This window comes from Salvelinus namaycush, chromosome 3 (assembly GCF_016432855.1).
Source record: "Salvelinus namaycush isolate Seneca chromosome 3, SaNama_1.0, whole genome shotgun sequence".
NCBI lineage: Eukaryota > Metazoa > Chordata > Actinopteri > Salmoniformes > Salmonidae > Salvelinus > Salvelinus namaycush.
Genome location: NC_052309.1, coordinates 63707226 through 63725732, shown reverse-complemented (window position 1 = coordinate 63725732; position 18507 = coordinate 63707226). Strand labels below are relative to the sequence as shown.

Below are 18507 nucleotides of genomic sequence, written 5' to 3'. Positions count from 1 at the left end.
CAACCGACCCTGACATGCATGCCATTCTCACACCCTCAATGTTACTGACACAAAAGACCAGCACTTCCTCAGCCCCTTCTGGATACTTCAGCATGAACGACCTTCATGGAAAACAGTGGAAGCAAGTCCAGTGTCTCGCTGACACCTTTTGGAAAAGGTGGGGACAGGAGTACCTGACAACGCTGCAGAGACGTAGAAAAGACACATGTAAAAGTGGGAGATGTTGTCTTATTGAAAGACAGTCAGGCACACAGAAATGACTGGCCAGTCGGGCTTGTGGTCAAAACCTTTCCCAGTACCGACAAAAAGGTTAGGAAAGTAGAACTAAAAATTGTCAAGCAAGGGGCTGCTAAGGTGTTTCTGAGACCAATCTCAGAGATTGTTGTTCTTCTTGTTGAAGCATCCTAGAGACAAAATATAAAAATAAAGAAAGGACATTATTTGTTTCTTGATACATGTTTAATTTCATAGTGGCACAATTTCTATAAACCAGGCGGGGAGTGTGTGTCACGTTCCTGACCTGTTTTCTCTTGTTTTGTATGTCTTTATTGGTCAGGGCGTGAGTGTTGGGTGGGCAGTCTATGTTTTCTATTTCTATGTTGGGTTTTGTGTTCGGCCTGGTATGATTCTCAATTAGAGACAGGTGTGTATCGTTTGTCTCTGATTGAGAGTCATACTAAGGCAGCCAGGGTTTCACTGGTGGTTTGTGGGTGTTTGTTTCCTGTGTTAGCGTTTGGGCCACACAGGACTGTTGCAGGTTAGTCACGTTTGGGTTTTTGTTAATTTGTAGTGTCTTGTTGATGTTTCATTAAAATATGAACTCTTACCAATCCGCATCTTGGTCCGATCCATGCTCCTCCTCGTCTGAGGAGGAGAACGACATTGACAGCCGTCACAGAAACACCCACCAAACCAGGACCAAGCGGATTGGAGAAGGACGGCAAGAACCAAAGCAATGGAGAGAAGAGGAATGGACTTGGGAGGAGATCCTAGACGGTAAAGGACCCTGGGCACAGCCAGTGGAGTGTCGCCGCCCCAAAGCGGAGCTGGAGGCAGCGAAAGCGGAGAGGCGGCATTATGAGGCGCTTGCAAGGCAGAGTGGCTGGAAACCCGAGAGGCTCACCCAAAAATTTCTTGGGGGGGGGCTAAGGGGTAGTGTGGCGAAGCCGGGTAGGATACCTGAGCCAACTCCCCGTGCTTACCGTGGAGTGAGAGGGCGTCGTACTGGTCAGACACCGTGTTATGCGGTAAAGCGCACGGTGTCCCCAGTACGCGTGCTTAGCCCAGTGCGGGCTATTCCACCTTGCCGCACTGGGAGGGCTAGGTTGGGCATCGAGCCGGATGTCATGAAGCCGGCCCAACGTATCTGGCCTCCAGTACGTCTCCTCGGGCCGGCGTACATGGCACCAGCCTTACAGGTGGTGTCCCCGGTTCGCCTGCATAGCCCAGTGCGGGTTATTCCACCTCGCCGCACTGGCAGGGCTACGGGTGTAACGGCTCTCTTTCGGTGAGTGAGTAGACCAAGGCGCAGCGGGTTGTGAATACATAATGACTTTATTAAACAAGACGGGAAAAAACACGAAAACACTATAACAAACTAAACTTGATAACCTACAAAATAATAAACGATGAAGACAGACCTAAACTACGAACTTACATGAAACGAAGAACACATGAACAGGAACGACCGAAAGAACGAGACGAGACAGTACCGTGTGGTGCAACAAACACAGACACAGCGACAATCACCCACCAACAAGCAGTGAGAACAACCTACCTTAATATGACTCTCAATTAGAGGAAAACGCAAAACACCTGCCTCTAATTAAGAGCCATACCAGGCAACCCAAAACCAACATAGAAACGGAAAACATAGACTGCCCACCCAAAACTCACGCCCTGACCATCACACACATACAAAACAACAGAAAACAGGTCAGGAACGTGACAGAACCCCCCCCTCAAGGTGCGAACGCCGGGCGCACCAGCACAAAGTCCAGGGGAGGGTCTGGGTGGGCATCTGACCACGAGCCATTAGAGCCGCCCGTCTGTCCCGAGCCGTTAGAGCCGTCCGTCAGTCAGGAGCCGCTAGAGCCGTCCGTCAGTCAGGAGCTGCCAGAGCCGCCAGCCAGTCAGGAGCTGCCAGAGACGCCAGCCAGTCAGGAGCTGCCAGAGACGCCAGCCAGTCAGGAGCTGCCAGAGACGCCAGCCAGTCAGGAGCTGCCAGAGACGCCAGCCAGTCAGGAGCTGCCAGAGACGCCAGCCAGTCAGGAGCTGCCAGAGACGCCAGCCAGTCAGGAGCTGCCAGAGACGCCAGACAGTCATGAGCTGCCCTACGGTCATGAGCTGCCCTACAGTCATGAGCTGCCCTACAGTCATGAGCTGCCCTACAGTCATGAGCTGCCCTACAGTCATGAGCTGCCCTACAGTCATGAGCTGCCCTACAGTCATGAGCTGCCCTCCAGTCATGAGCTGCCCTCCAGTCATGAGCTGCCCTCCAGTCATGAGCTGCCCTACAGTCATGAGGGCTGCCCTCCAGTCATGAGCTGCCCTCCAGTCATGAGCTGCCCTCCAGTCATGAGCTGCCCTACAGTCATGAGCTGCCCTACAGTCATGAGCTGCCACTCAGTCATGAGCTGCCACTCAGTCATGAGCTGCCACTCATCCCGGAGCTGCTGCCCCTTATCCCGGAGCTGCTGCCCCTTATCCCGGAGCTGCTGCCCCTTATCCCGGAGCTGCTGCCCCTTATCCCGGAGCTGCTGCCCCTTATCCCGGTGCTGGCCCTTATCCCGATGCTGCCCCTTCATTTAGGTGGGTTGAGTTGGAGGGTGGTCATTGGGAGGGGGATACGGAAGCGGGGAGTGACTATGGTGGGGTGGGGACCTCGCCCAGAGCCTGAGCCACCACCGTGGTCAGATGCCCACCCAGACCCTCCCCTAGACTTTGTGCTGGTGCGCCCGGAGTTCGCACCTTAAGGGGGGGGTTATGTCACGTTCCTGACCTGTTTTCTCTTGTTTTGTATGTCTTTATTGGTCAGGGCGTGAGTGTTGGGTGGGCAGTCTATGTTTTCTATTTCTATGTTGGGTTTTGTGTTCGGCCTGGTATGATTCTCAATTAGAGACAGGTGTGTATCGTTTGTCTCTGATTGAGAGTCATACTAAGGCAGCCAGGGTTTCACTGGTGGTTTGTGGGTGTTTGTTTCCTGTGTTAGCGTTTGGGCCACACAGGACTGTTGCAGGTTAGTCACGTTTGGGTTTTTGTTAATTTGTAGTGTCTTGTTGATGTTTCATTAAAATATGAACTCTTACCAATCCGCATCTTGGTCCGATCCATGCTCCTCCTCGTCTGAGGAGGAGAACGACATTGACAGCCGTCACAGTGTGCTGCCATTCTGTTAGAATAGAACAACAGATTATTTTATTACAGTGGTTAAAATGGATTTTCATTGTGTTCCATGGTGTTTATCGGCCCCTATTGGAGTTTTCTGGTACTTAGACTGTACGGAAACAGGAAGTAGATTAGAGTAGTCGTTCTGCACGCATAGAAGCAGCTAAGAACAATGCCACGGTGCTGTTTTTTCAGTGCAGTTATTTCTTGTCACGCTTCAGCCTCGGAAAATATTTGTTTGTAAATTCGATTCAAGCATATTGCTAGTGATGATAATATTGTTATTGATAGAATTGCTTACTTATCAATGTTAGTTGGTTGCATTTACTCACACAAATTGCCTTTCATGTATGCCGTCAGCTGTATTAGTTTGCTCGTGTGTCATGTAAACGAATTGTAAAACATACAATACTGTAGTTTTGTTACTGTTTCTAGTGTAATATGCTTTGTTATTGTACAGAGGTGTTTGCACATTTTTAGAGTAATGAAAGGAGTTGGGTAATTGGCTATCTGGTTTGGTATCATGCCAGATACATGGTACCTTGGCACGTGCTTTGTATTTAAACGTTTTCAATATATTCATTCAAGAAAAGTCAGCCTTGGGAGTTTTATTTTAGACTTAGTTATTAGCTATCTGAATAGAGAGACTGAAATGAATGAAATACCCGAATCCTCAGCTATGTTCAATGTTCAGCAATTTCCAGTGACAAATGCTCAGTCTGAAGCCTTTAGGCTATGGTTTCACAGCCCTATAGTAATAATACAAGTTATATCATCTAAAAAAGGTGTATTTACAACATATTTATAACATGTTGGGCAAAGTGGTATAGGAGAGTCTGACATGACCCCTAACTTGAGTTCAGTCTTCACCAATGAGAACCATAGCTTCGTATTTCATGACTGGGAAAGGCCTCGATTCTACCCATATGATGTGGATCATTGTCAGGTTATTTGATACAGTGCACTCTGAAAGTTTTCAGACCCCTTGACTTTTTCCATATTTTGTTAAATTACACGTTATTCTAAAATCAATTAAAAAATTAAATCGTAATTTATCTACAAAAACACCCCACAATGACAAAGTGAAAACAAGTTTTTAGGCATTTTGCAAATGTATTAAAAATAAAAACAGAAATACCAAGACTTCCGAGAGCTGGCCGCCCGGCCAAACTGAGCAATCTGGGGAGAAAGCCCTTGGTCATGAAGGTGACCAAGAACTCGAAAGTCATTCTGACAGAGCTCCAGAGTTCCTCTGTGGAGATGGGAGAACCTTCCAGAAGGACAACCATCTCTGCAGCACTCCACCGATCAGGCCATTATGGTAGAGTGGCCAGACAGAGGCCACTCCCCAGTAAAAGGCACATGACAGCCAGCTTGGAAGTTTGCCAAAAGGCACCTAAATGAATAAGACCATGAGAAACAAGATGATCTGATCTGATGAAACCAAGTTTGAACTCTTTGGCCTGAATGCCAAGCGTCACTTCTGGAGGAAACCTGGCACCATCCCTACGGTGAAGCAGGGTGGTGGCAGCTTCATATTGTGGGGATGTTTTTCAGCTGCAGAGACTGGGAGACTAGTCAGGATCAAGGGAAAGATGAACAAAGCAAAGTACAGAGAGACCCTTAATGAAAACCTGCTCCAGAGCGCTCAGGATCTCGGACTGGGGCTTAGGTATACCTTCCAATAGGACAACCACCCTAACCACACAGGCCAAGACAACACAGGAGTGGCTTCAGGACAAGTCTCTGAATGTCCTTGAATTGCCTGGCCAGAGCCTGGACTTGAACCGATCGAACATCTCTGGAGAGACCTGAAAATAGCTGTGCAGCGATGCTACCCATCCAACTTGGCAGAGCTTGAGAGGATCTGCAGAGAAAAATGGGAGAAACTCTACAAATACAGGTGTGCCAAGCCTGTAGCGTCATACCCATGAAGACTCGAGGCTGTAATCGGTGCCAAATGTGCTTCAACAACGTACTGAGTAAAGGGTCTTAATACTTATGTAAATGTGATATTTCAGTTTCAAATTTGAAATACATTTTCAAACATTTCTCGAAACCTGTTTTTGTTTTGTTGTTATGGGGAATTGTGTGTAGAATAATGAGACAACAACAAAAAACTACGCTCAGGAAATATTTTTTTGTTTTTTTGGGGTAGGCACAAAACTCCTGCCATACTTCCATTAGTTTTTATCTTTACCAGCACTGGTTACCTTCAGATGAGTCCTGTGACATTAATGGGGGGTTTAGAGCAAAATGAGAATCTCCCTTTTCCACAGTGGGGTCACATTAGTTTGTAGCCCAAAAGGTTTGGACGCTACAAACAGAAGTTGGCACATTGATGGTACCGACATCAGACAAGTCCTGTGACACTTGGGGGTCGTAGAGCAAAAGGGAGAACATCATCATATCGTGTAAGTCTCCCCTTTCCATAGAGTGGTCATTTTCCCCATCAGGAGACTGAAAATATTTGGCATGGGTCCCCAGATCCTCAAAAAGTTCTACAGCTGCACCACAGAGAGCATCCTGACCACTTGCATCACTTCCTGGTATGGCAACTGCTCTGCATCTGACCATAAGGCGCAACAGAGGGTAGTACATACGGCCCAGTACATCAAGCTTCCTGCTATGCAGGACCTACATACTAGGCGGTGTCAGAGGAAAGGCCAAGAATTTGTCAAAGACTTTAGACACCCAAGTCATAGACTGTCATCTCTGCTCCTGCACGGCAAGCGCTACTGTACTGGACCTCCACGTCTAGGACCAAAAGGCTCCTTAACAGATTCTACCCCCAAGCCATAAGACTGCTGAACAATTAATAAAATGTCAGAGTGGACTATTTACAGCAAACCCCCCCCCCCCCCCCATTTGTTTTTACACTGCTGCTATTCGCTCTTTATTATCTGTGCATAATCACTTTACCCCTACCTACATTTTTTTTTTTTTTTTAATTTCACCTTTATTTAACCAGGTAGGCAAGTTGAGAACAAGTTCTCATTTACAATTGCGACCTGGCCAAGACAAAGCAAAGCAGTTCGACACATACAACAACACAGAGTTACACGTGGAGTAAAACAAACATACAGTCAATAATACAGTAGAAAAATAAGTCTATATACAATGTGAGCAAATGAGGTGAGATAAGGGAGGTGAAGGCAAAAAAAAAAGGCCATGGTGGCGAAGTAAATACAATATAGCAAGTAAAACACTGGAATGGTAGATTTGCAGTGGAAGAATGTGCAAAGTAGAGATAGAAATAATGGGGTGCAAAGGAGCAAAATAAATAAATAAATACAGTAGAGAAAGAGGTAGTTGTTTGGGCTAAATTATAGATGGGCTATGTACAGGTGCAGTAATCTGTGAGCTGCTCTGACAGCTGGTGCTTAAAGCTAGTACATGAACAAAGTACCTCGACTAACCTGTACCCCCACACATTGACTCGGTACCGGTATCCCCTGTATATAGCCTCGTTATTTTATTGTGCTACTTTTTTATAATTCTTTACTCTAGAATATTTGTTCAACATGTTCTTAACTCTATCTTGAACTGCATTGTTGGTTAAGGTTTTGTAAGTAAGCATTTCACGGTAAGGTTGTACCTGTTGTATTCGGCGCATGCGATAAATCAAGTTTGATTTGATTTAATATTACAAACCGTTTGGACATTACAGACTTTTTCGGGAGAAAACAGATTTGTTTTGTGAGAAGACCAATTTGGTCTGACAAACAACGCTCTAGCTCTGCCACCTTTCACCGCAGATGCAGAAGTCCAACACGGAAGTGCAACATCGGTGGATGCTGTAGATATCTCCAGCTGAAACTGACGGGTTTTGATGGGGATCTTTTCATTATGTTACTTAATAACTTCTTCACCACACATCATTATGATTCACACCTGGACTCCATTACCTTCATCATTTCCTCCCCTTAATATGTCACTCCCAGGTTCACTCATCAGTTGGTACTGTTCTTGTGTATCTACCTTCAGCCTTCTGTTTGTGTCGTGTTCTTGGTTTTGTGTTTTATTAAAACATTTCACCTGCACCTGCTTCCAACCCTAATCTAGCGTACCTGATTAATTAGCTGGTTGATAAACTGAATCAGGTTAGTTACAACTACAGAAGGGTAGTTCTCCAGGAACAGCGTTGGAGAGCCCTGACCTGAACAGTGATTATCATTTTTGTATTAAACTCTTTACTTAGACAGGAGTTACGGTTCTCAAATTGGCATTCAAATAGTTTATATGTTGTATTTCCCTTTTGTACCTGTGTTGAACTGAACTGTATTGTCTGTCTACTTAAAAAACCTGTGAAAAAAATGTAAATGTATTTTGTACAAATTTTCAAAATGTCGTTCTTGTCTAAACCCAATGAGAGTTGATTTACAATATTGAGCAGTCTTATCCAACCGTCAGAGGGGATTCACATTAAACTTGTTGCTGATCAGTCTCATGGTAATTCTACTTTATGTTTAGGTATTCTTGTTTTCTTTCTTTGTGTAATTTATTTTGAATATGTTTTTGTACTTTGTGAGGGTTGCTGTTCTTTTAGTTTTTCCTGTTTGTTTTTGTGTGGTAATCACACTGGGGCAGTGGACTGAAGGAGGTGGGGAGATCTGGGTAGCAGTGGACCAGGAACTTTTATCTCCCACTTGACATTGTGGGATGTTTATTTATAAAGTCTGTCCAATGTATTAAACACCCGAATGTCTTACTATGATTGAAGGAGAAATAAGAAAAAGTAATGGAAATAAAACATAGCTTTTAATAGATAATAGTTTAGACCCCTGAATGAGGTGGAGTGGTGGTGGGTAAAAAATGAAAATAAAATTAATTGATTTAGCTTAGTCATATACAGTATATAGACCTTTTAAAGTTGCATCAGGGATCCTCCTAATATCTATCAATGAATAATGAGCTCAAATCCTTACGTAGGCCTATGAGACATCATGCAGTCCTTTCAAGAGGCTTGGAATTCCTGGATGGAATAGAGGCTATGTATTTATTTATTCCTTTATTTATATATAATAAAATTAAAAGAGAAAAACATGCATCTATTATCATATTGTTTGTATTCATTTACATATTCAGTCATCCATGCATTCATCCATTCAGTTTTTCATGCATTCATTTGTTAAAAGGCAATATACAGTTCAAAACAACAGCATAGTGGTCACTCAACCAATATTTTAGTAAATAGCTGAGTGATAGTGTTCGAGAAAAGTTATCAGTCAGAGAGCTACTTAGTCAAGTAATGACCCTCCAAGAGATCAAAATTATAATTTGAAGTACATTTTGAAGCCATACAGTGTTTGTTTAGATGTAGTTTCAAACAATGTCATAAAAAAGTACATTTTGGGTTCTGTTGAAGTAAGACAGGTGAACGAAGCTCATGAGGCATTTAAAAGTGATATATTCTTCAAGAGTCAATAGGTAGCCTGTGTATCATTAATTTAAAAGTCAAAATGGGATGTAGCAATCGCAGAAATGTCCCCTTTAGCTAAGCATATCCAAGACGATGAATAGTAGTATTATTAGGAATTAGGATTTAGGTATTTTTCTAATAAGCCTACGATAACGTTATCACAACACATTGGCACATTGGTTTATTTATAGGAATATCCCTGCTAGTCTCTCGAAAGTAATAAATAGCCAAATGATAATGTTAGCCTCATTATTCAGATACGGACGTCATAAAATGCTGGTTAATTTCTATTTAATCAACAGTTATTATCAAGAGTTTAATTCAAATGTATAGACATGAATGGGGTTAAAGACAGAAGATCCAAACAGAACGAGATCATATTAAATCATCATCTCTCACTCCCTCTCTCTCACAGACACACACACACCCACACAGAGAGAGAGAGAGAGACAAACAAACAAGCAAATAGCAGTTTTGTGATTAAAAAACAAACATTGTAGTAGGCCTACCCTTAGTCCATAAAAGTTAGTTTAATATTGGTGTTGATGAATGGGGCGGTAGGTAGCCTAGTGGTTAGCGCGTTGGACAAGTAACCAAAAAGTTTCAAGATCGAATCCTCGAGCTGACAAGGTAAAAAATGTGTCGTTCTGCCCACTGAATAAGGTAGTTAACCCGCTGTTCCTAGAACGTCATTAAATATAAGAATGTGTTCTTAACTGACTAGCCTAGTTCAATGAAGACATGAAGAGATCATTGTAAAGTTAAGAGATAGTTTTTCTTTTTCCCTGTCTTTCTTAGAAACGTTTGAGTGTTCACAAGGGCAGCTATGAGTAACTTCTTTTCAACCAACTTAGGATAACGTGCCTCCCATGAAGGAACACTCAAGGAACACTCGAAACACGATGAGAGGGAAGTGGAGCACAAGGAAAGAGAAATCCGGTCTTGCGGTTCACTCGGCAAAACTTTCCCAAATTCATTCATTTTAACACTTAATTTAGCGAGACACCCTTTCACTTTCTGTACATCCTTTCAATCCTCGCTATTTAAATTAATCCGCAGATATGGGATCAGAACACAAACCACATTCACACTGGAGAAAATTTGCAATATACTGGCAACAGGTGAGTCAACAATATGCTATCATTTGATAATTGCTTCAGGATACAAATAATGAATTGTTTCCAGGATTATATTCAACTATCAATTATCATCTGCTGCAGATCATCTAACTACAATAAGAATGGCACTTCAGACTATCACTTGGATGAGCGCCTTCCTTTGCCTTGCGCAAGTTTGCTCCATGCCCATGCCTTGCCAGCTACAAGGACAGCTGGTGCGAATAACCCACAACCTACTGAGAGACATGGTACATTTTTTATATTGCTTTTGTCTTGAGAAGTATTATCCAACTATGTTTAACTGAATAGCTCAACGTGAATGCTGTGTTTTCTCTTTCTTTCAGGGGGGACATTTTCCTCTGGAGTGTCTGCAGGAGAATGTCTTCATGGCATTCCCAGCCACCGCATTTGCAACCTCCGGCGCGCCACAGGTAATAGCAAGCTAGCATATCCAAATGTTCTTTACAGCATGACAGAGTATTTGCAACCGTTAGGATTAGAAAGTAGATAACTTTAAACTGACATTTATGTTATTTGAAATTATTGTTGTTGTCCGTTTCAGTTGAGCAGCAGTGGTGCTAAGGCTATTTATGAGACATTGAAGAACATCGACACATTGTTTGGAGCTGACGACCTTCCTACTAAGTGGGACCAACGGAAGTTGGAGAATTTTCAGAATATTGTATACCGCCAGATTGAAGAGAGCAAATGTGTGAGTTACTATGCCAACACAGATAGCTTAACTGTTTATTTGTGGTATTGTGGTATTTTTATTATTATTCATCGCCTGCCTTTTTCTTTCTGGCAGATGATGGGTAGTGTGGATACAAGTGATTATCTCATCAGGGCAGAAGGACTGAATACGTACTTTGGGAACATTGCAACAGTCATAAAAGAAAAGGTAGACTATAGGTTAAACACAAATAGACATATTTTTTTGATAATATCTCTACATACAATATTACCCTCCATTGCCCTAACAGATTATTTGTATTTTCACAGAATTTCAGTTTCTGCGCCTGGGAAGTGGTTCGAAAAGAGCTCCTGTTCACCCTACAGTTCATTCTGGAACACAACTCTGATAGCCTTCTGTGGTCCAACAGAACATGAATTTGAACTTGCAGAACTTTTTTACAGTTGTGTTTGATTTTAAAAGCCTACTATTCTACAATCATGTAATGTGCAACTTCAAACAGAAATATTATACATGTATTTATTTATTTATCAAGGTTATTTATTCATGTATGCCTATTTATGAATGTAATTGATTTATCTATTTGAAAATATGCTGCTCTTCATCAAATGTTAAGTTAATAAACATTTGTATACTTTTAAATATTGTTAATCTTTTTGCTCATTCTGTAACCTAGTCAATTGGTGTGTGAACATTCAGATTTGTATTAAACATGCTCAGGACATATGGATGTCAGTACATTTAGTGCTTTAGCCTACGAATCCATTAGGGAAAGACCTAAAAACAAGTCAACTGTATTTTCTCAAAATGTAGTTATATTCAAAAGCCTTTTTTCAATTAAGTGTATTTTTAGCACTCGACAGGGCGGGCCTGTTTTGAACGTTGTACTCTGAGCTTCAATAAGAATTTATTTGTTGATAGGCATACAATGTTGTTCTATCAATGCCATGATCAGTTCATTTTTACAAGGTTTCATGAGATAAATGCTTAATATAAAAGCTGCATAATCAGAAACCTACATCATTATATGAGTCTATATATCAATGTGACATTCCTACTCATTCACATTAGGCCAAACTCACACATCATCGTCATCATTTTCGTCGTCTTGGTAAGCGCCAAATAAAGGCTAATCTTTTGCGCATACTCTTTTATCAACCAGAAATTAACAAACTGTAAAAAGTTGGAATTTACCGAATCAATGTAATAAGAATGAAACGCATGAGAGAAAATGAAAAGTAAAGGCTTTAGCATTCATTCAACACTACCAGTCACTTTGTTAATAAAATGTGTTTTATTTCAAAGATGTGCAATATTAACACTAACGATTCTTCGATAGGTATGCTATGATGCTGCTAAAGTTGTCTCGCGCACCTACAGTGCTGGTCATAAAAAAAGCTAGCTAGCTGATGGATGCAAACAATGTTCTTCCACATAGAAAAACGACATAATATGTAGCTATAGTTGCTTGGCTAACTATATGGCTAGTTGTCATCATCTAAAATCACCATCATTTATAATACAGTTCTTATTTGATTAATGGTGGTCCGACCTATCTATGTGAAGCTAGACACAATAAGGATTAGCCACAATAGTGGACTTTGAGGTTAGCAAAGAGAACCTCCCTCGTAGAGAAACTCCCTTCACATTTCTCACAGTCAATTGTGAATAATAACTCTTCAAATGTTTCCAGTGTAACGTCATGCAGAATCTGCATACCAACCAATTGATCTCAATCAGTTTCATGAGGAAATGCATTTAGATTTTCTTGAGTTGTAGGCTACAGTTTCGTAGTAGCCTATTGTGTTGTTTTAAATGATGTACAATGAGTGAATTTTAGAGCAGATGGTGTTAACAAACTGTAGCATAGCCTACCTGTTTAGTTTCAATCAAAGCAAATATTTTGCCTAGCAGCACAATCGTCCTCAAATTTCATGAGAAACTAGGTTGTTTTTTTTGTCTTACAGTAACGTTATACTATGCTATTATATTTGGTTCTGTTATGTAGAAAACTATCATTATGTGATCATGCAGAAATAGATTCAACTTTGATCTAACTTTATTAAATGAGCACCATTCGCCACAGTAGGCTAGCCTGTTCTGTATGAATGGAGAGGAGACTGTGCGGAGTTGGAGGTCCTGCACATGTGCAGAAGCTTCAGGACCTTTAGCTGTTGGGAGGAAAGATCCGTGTTTTACATTGCCTGTTTTTTTTTCACATCATTCTTTCAATAATCTCACCAGTAAAATCATAACTAACCAACACTAACACTTTGATGAAATCAATTCACTTTAAGCTGTCACTGTAGGATCAATATTGGTTTGTTCTTTACCTCTAGAACACAAGTTGAAACTTCAGGAGGAGGAACCCAAGTGGTGGACCTGGTTTCAAGGACAGACAAGTCATTTCTACATTTGCGGCTTAATGAGGAAATAATGAAAATAATGAAAATCTTTTTTCCATTGTTCTAGTTTTAGATGCACATTAGGATAACATTCTGTAAACTGTAATACTAATTAACTGTCTTCTTTTGATTTTATATCAGAGGGTCAAGCAATGGCGACAAGGTTGTCAAGCCAAGACTTGAAACTGTTGGGAGACTTTCTCTTTAAAACATGTCTAGGACTGTGGTTCCGCTAGCAGAACGCAGGGCGCCAAATTCAATCAACAGAAATCTCATAATTACATTTTCTCAAACATACAAGTATTAGACACCATTTTAACGATAAAATTCTCGTTAATCCAACCACAGTGTCCGATTTCAAAAAAGCTTTTCGGCGAAAGCAGAACATATCATTATGTTAGGTCAGCAACTAGTCACAGAAAGCATACAGCGATTTTCCAACCAAAGAGAGGAGTCACAAAAAGCTGAAATATTGATAAAAGGAATCACTAACCTTTGATTTTTTTCATCAAATGACACTCCCGGGACAACATGTTACACAATACATGTATTTTCTGTTCGATCAAGTTCATATTTATATCCAAAAACCTCAGTTTACATTTGGCTTTGCCTCCAAAACATCCCGTGAATTTTCACAGAAATACTCATAATAAAAATTGATAAAAGATACAAGTGTTATTCACAGATTAAATGCTTCTCCTTAATGCAACCGCTGTGTCAGATTTCAAAAAAACTTTACGGAAAAAGCAAACCATGCAATAATCTGAGTACGGCGCTCAGAGACCAACACAACCCAAGAAGATATCCGCCATGTTGGAGTCAACATAAGTCAGAAATAGCATTATAAATATTCACTTACCATTGATGATCTTCGTCAGAATGCACTCCCCGGAATCCCAGTTCCACAATAAATGTTTGATTTGTTCCATAAAGTTCATCATTTATGTCCAAATACCTCCTTTTGTTAGCGCGTTTGGTAAACAAATCCAAAGTCCAGCGGAAAGTAAGGACAAAAAGTCCAAAAAGTTATTACAGGTCGTAGAAAAATGTCAAACTAAGTATAGAATCAATCTTTAGGATGTTTTTAACATAATTCTTCAATAATGTTCCAACCGGAGAATTCCTTTGTCTTCAGAAAAGCAAATGGAACGGGAGCTACCTCTCATGTGAATGCGCATGACCAGCTCGTGGCTGCTGGCAGACCTCTGACTCATTCCCGTCTCATTCGGCCCCACTTCACAGTAGAAGCATCAGACAAGGTTCTAAAGACTGTTGACATCTAGTGTAAGCCTTAGGGAGTGCAACATGACCTATATCCCACTCTATCTTCAATAGGGAATGAGTTGAAAAACGACCAACCTCAGATTTCCCACTTCCTGGTTGGATTTCTTCTCAGGTTTTTGCCTACCATATGAGTTCTGTTATACTCACAGACATCATTCAAACAGTTTTAGAAACTTCAGAGTGTTTTCTATCCGAATCTACTAATAATATGCATATATTAGCAACTGGGACTGAGTAGCAGGCCGTTTACTCTGGGCACCCTTTTCATCCAAACGTGAAAATGCTGCCCCTATCCATAAGAAGTTTTAACCTCAAAGAGAAACAATGCTTTTCTTATGCTATGAGAAAGCTTGTAGAATGTAGACCTTTCCACATTGCTCTGTAATCTTTATTTAAATGTTCAGACTGTTCTCTCTTGTCTCCTTCTGTCTTTGTACTGGATATTTTGGGGGATTTCAAGGTCTTGATACTGTAATTGCGAATAACATTCATCAAATGCATGTGTCAACAATGAATGTGTATGGTTGGCTATATTTTTCACTTGGAATGTTCTAGAGTAAAAAGTGATATCAATGTAATGGATATGAAATGGAAAAGTAAAAACAAGAAGAAGCATTTGTCTCCTGTGTTTACCAAAGTAATTTGTTAAATTGCCACTTTTTATGATAATTTTTTTTTACAGAATGATTCCATTAATTTGCCTACACTCTTTCACTGAACTAAATATAGAACCAAGGTGTTCTTCATCACTGAACCAAAATTGGGTCCAAATAGAACTTTGTATGGTGCCATTTACTAATTATTACTGCTACTAATACAAAATATTCATAGATAAGAATATAATAATACATATATTTAATAAAGGACAAAAGAATACCAGCATAGTTTCGAGATTCTATTGTCATTATATGCAAACGTCATCAGAAGCAGCCAAAAGAGTAGATCATCTGCCTCTAATAGAGTTACTGACAGACTCTGAGCAAAACAAATAGTTTTTTAACTTAAAAGTGATGTAATGATTAACTATTGAATCACCAGGACATCTTATAAATAATTTCTGTTTGGTCTAATTATTAATTAGGGAAAAACGGTGAATTGTGGCGGCTGCTACAATGTTGAACCAGGCTCATGTTACGCTTCTCAGGTGAAAGAGCATTGGGTAAGACAGACAGACAGACAGACAGACAGACAGACAGACAGACAGACAAGCACGGAGAAAGTCTAGGCTAAGTGAAAAGTGATGAAGGGATCTGAGACCAGCAGTGAAACATAGCCGTATTGGTGGCTCCATAACATCAACAATTTAGATTGTCTATCAATATCCAAAAATAGACATAAGCCCTATGCTTTCCCAGCAGTTAACTGACTTGCCTAGTTAAATAAAGGATAAAAAAGAAGAAGAATGGTCCACCACCCAAAGGACATCCAGCCAACTTGACACATTTGTGGGACGCATTGGAGTCAACATGGGCCAGCATCCCTGTGGAACGCTTTCTACACCTTGTAGAGTCCATGCCCCGACGAATTTAGGCTGTTGTGAGGGCAAAATGGGGTGCAACTCAATATTAGGAAGGTGTTCCTAATGATTTGTACACTCAGTGTATGGTCAAATATATAATTTTATTTTTCATTTGTAAAGAAAAGGACAAAGTTCCAACAAATCATGTTATCATTGCTCGTCAAAATTGCATCACCAGCAGGTGAAAGTTGGTTACATCATTGTTGAAATTAAAAGTTGAGAGACGCTGACGTCTCCCTTTCAATTTTCATTTGAAACGCAACATTGAGGACTTGCAAGAACGCCGCGAAAGGATATTTCGGACTAACTTGGGAACGAAACCCACTAAATTGACTTATTATGTGGGTAAATGTCATAATTTTGGGTTTTGTTTCGACCTCGACGATTTCGTTATCAGGCTTGTTTTGTATTTTTTTTTGAGGTTCACGCGAAGATAACGGCAGTTAAAAGCCTAGCTCATGTGTAGCTTATTCTCGCAAATAGCTTATATCCAAATAAAATAACCTATATTGTTGTGGTTAAACTATCATTCAACGCTGGCATTTGGTCGTCCAGAAGTCGGACAAGGCATGTAATTCCTTTGGCTGCATGTGCTAGAGTCTGGAAAGTTAAAGTCCCCGCCTCCGGTAGGTTGATCGGGGAAATTCACCATACAGTTTTCACTTTCCCATCTCCAAATAAAACTCCTTAATAAGAGCCAAAATGTTCAAACTCAACTGGAAAACTAAGAGCAAAGCAAACTGCTATTTACAATGTATACAATGCAGAGTTGGACGTGTATTTTTCTTATTATTTGCAGTATGCAGAGCGTGTGTCATTGCTGTGACTGGATCCGACACCACTACGGCCACTTGAGCGCAGAATACCTTTCCCTGCTGGACCAGATGGTGAGTTATCAGCACACTGTAAGAGGAGACTGAATGCATGTATTAAGGACAGCAAAACAACCAACCAAGTAAAGTAGTCATATGTTTCATGTTTAGCAGCTGTGTTAGAAAACTGTAATCTATATTTGAGTAGCCATAGTAAAAGGGGGCTAGGCTATAATGACAGCGCGATCACGAGAGGCTGTATACATTAGGCCTATACTGTCCTTGCAGTATAAGCTATACTTTTAGACGCGTGACTTAAAATACTATATTGGTTGTATTCCAGGGAGGAAATATCACAGAGCAGGATGCCCCTGTCTTTTTCCCCGAATCACTTTACAGACCCATAGATGACGCCAAGGTAAAGACTTGAATTTTGACTTTTCATGTTCTGATATGCTTTAGTATAGCGGTCGTGACCCAACGTTACATTGATGGCATAATTGAAGACTATACTGTTTCTAATCTTCTTTTTACATGTTCATGTGTAGTTTGAGGACCAAGTCAGATTCCGGAACGAGACCATCTATCAAATCACAAAACTGTTTGATGGGAATATGAAATCTGTCACCTGGGACAAGAAAAAGCTGGACCATTTCCTCAACATTCTCGAACGCCAATTTGAGAACCTTAAGTCCTGTGTAAGTAACGGGTCTATTTAAAGTATAATCCCTGTTTCGGTCAGGGCTCTCCAACCCTGTTCATGGAGAACCTCCCTCCTGTAGGTTTTCGCTCCAACCCCAGTTGTAACTAACCTGATTCAGTTTATCAACCAGCTAATTAATCGGCTGTGCTAGAGGAGGATTGTAGTGAAAACCTAAAGGAGCGTATCTCTCCAGGAACAGGGTTGGAGAGCCCTGTCTAAGCTGTAGACTATTAACTGTACAAGTGAGAAAATCTATGTGGGCTATTATGTTCAGTGGGAGGCTAATGTTTTAATCTTGTCCAACAGGTATCACCTGCCAAGATACCTGAGAGGAGACTGAAACGTTACTTCAAGAATTTGAATAGGATGGTACTGAGAAAAATGGTGAGTTTGTTTTCGGATGGCAACGTGTTTAATATATCTAATCAAATCAATATTAACTAGGCTAAGCAGGAGCAGTTTTGAAACATTTTTGGGGTTCTAGGGACATATGTATTAAGCATCTCAGAGAAGTGCTGATCTAGTATCAGGTCTCCTCTGCCTTATTTATAGTGATCTAAAAGACAATACTGATCCTAAATCAGCACTCCTACTCTGACATGCTTCATACATTATTATTATTATTATTACATACGGCCCCAGCCCTTTGTTGTTCAAGACAATATGATCATTATATGACTAGAAAGTCCATACCACTAATATGTACATTTTCCTTTGTTTTCAGAACTACAGTGCACTGGCATGGGAGCTCATCAGGAAAGAGACGAAACATCATCTGGAAAGATTGGATATTTTTCAGGCAAAGATTCACTGATCATCCAGACTCATCTCAGAAGCTACGCCCTTACCAGTTTATAAAGCATGAATACAATCATGTGGGACCCTGTCAGTCTATTTATTTTATTTAATGCATAATTTATTGTTTTTTATTATTATACATTTATATTTATATTTTGTATGTCCCTTTTGTACCAATGTTGAACTGAACTGTATTACCTGTCTGCTTGAATAACCTGTGAAAAAATGGCATATTGAAAATGTGTTTAGTTGAATTTAACTGTGTCTCGTTCTGCTTTTTCAGTGTCTCACACTTATTCTCAGTGGTGGAAAAAGTACCCAATTGTAATACTTGAGTAAAAGTAAAGATACCTTACTAGAAAATG

At 40.7% G+C, this 18507-nt stretch overlaps 2 protein-coding genes across 2 annotated transcripts; both read left to right on the top strand.

Moving 5' to 3' along the window:
- Positions 1 to 10049: 10049 nt before the first annotated feature.
- Positions 10050 to 11037, top strand: LOC120044484 (interferon beta-like). Its single transcript, XM_038989139.1, has 5 exons — positions 10050 to 10175; positions 10272 to 10358; positions 10490 to 10639; positions 10736 to 10828; positions 10930 to 11037. Exons 1-5 carry the CDS (start codon positions 10050 to 10052, stop codon positions 11035 to 11037), a joined length of 564 nt encoding a protein of 187 aa, XP_038845067.1.
- Positions 11038 to 16581: 5544 nt separating this feature from the next.
- On the top strand, positions 16582 to 18158 carry LOC120044483 (interferon a3-like). Its single transcript, XM_038989138.1, has 5 exons — positions 16582 to 16716; positions 16985 to 17059; positions 17190 to 17339; positions 17651 to 17728; positions 18069 to 18158. Exons 1-5 carry the CDS (start codon positions 16582 to 16584, stop codon positions 18156 to 18158), a joined length of 528 nt encoding a protein of 175 aa, XP_038845066.1.
- Positions 18159 to 18507: the final 349 nt, after the last annotated feature.

Excerpts from the sequence above, each read along its gene's own strand:
- LOC120044484 (XM_038989139.1), top strand. The coding sequence starts at position 10,050 with ATGGCACTTCAGACTATCACTTGGATGAGCGCCTTCCTTTGCCTTGCG. Across the intron at positions 10,176-10,271 it reads ACAACCTACTGAGAGACATG|GGGGGACATTTTCCTCTGGA; the intron begins GTACATTTTTTA and ends TCTTTCTTTCAG. Across the intron at positions 10,359-10,489 it reads CAACCTCCGGCGCGCCACAG|TTGAGCAGCAGTGGTGCTAA; the intron begins GTAATAGCAAGC and ends TGTCCGTTTCAG.
- LOC120044483 (XM_038989138.1), top strand. The coding sequence starts at position 16,582 with ATGTATACAATGCAGAGTTGGACGTGTATTTTTCTTATTATTTGCAGT. Across the intron at positions 16,717-16,984 it reads TTTCCCTGCTGGACCAGATG|GGAGGAAATATCACAGAGCA; the intron begins GTGAGTTATCAG and ends GTTGTATTCCAG. Across the intron at positions 17,060-17,189 it reads GACCCATAGATGACGCCAAG|TTTGAGGACCAAGTCAGATT; the intron begins GTAAAGACTTGA and ends GTTCATGTGTAG.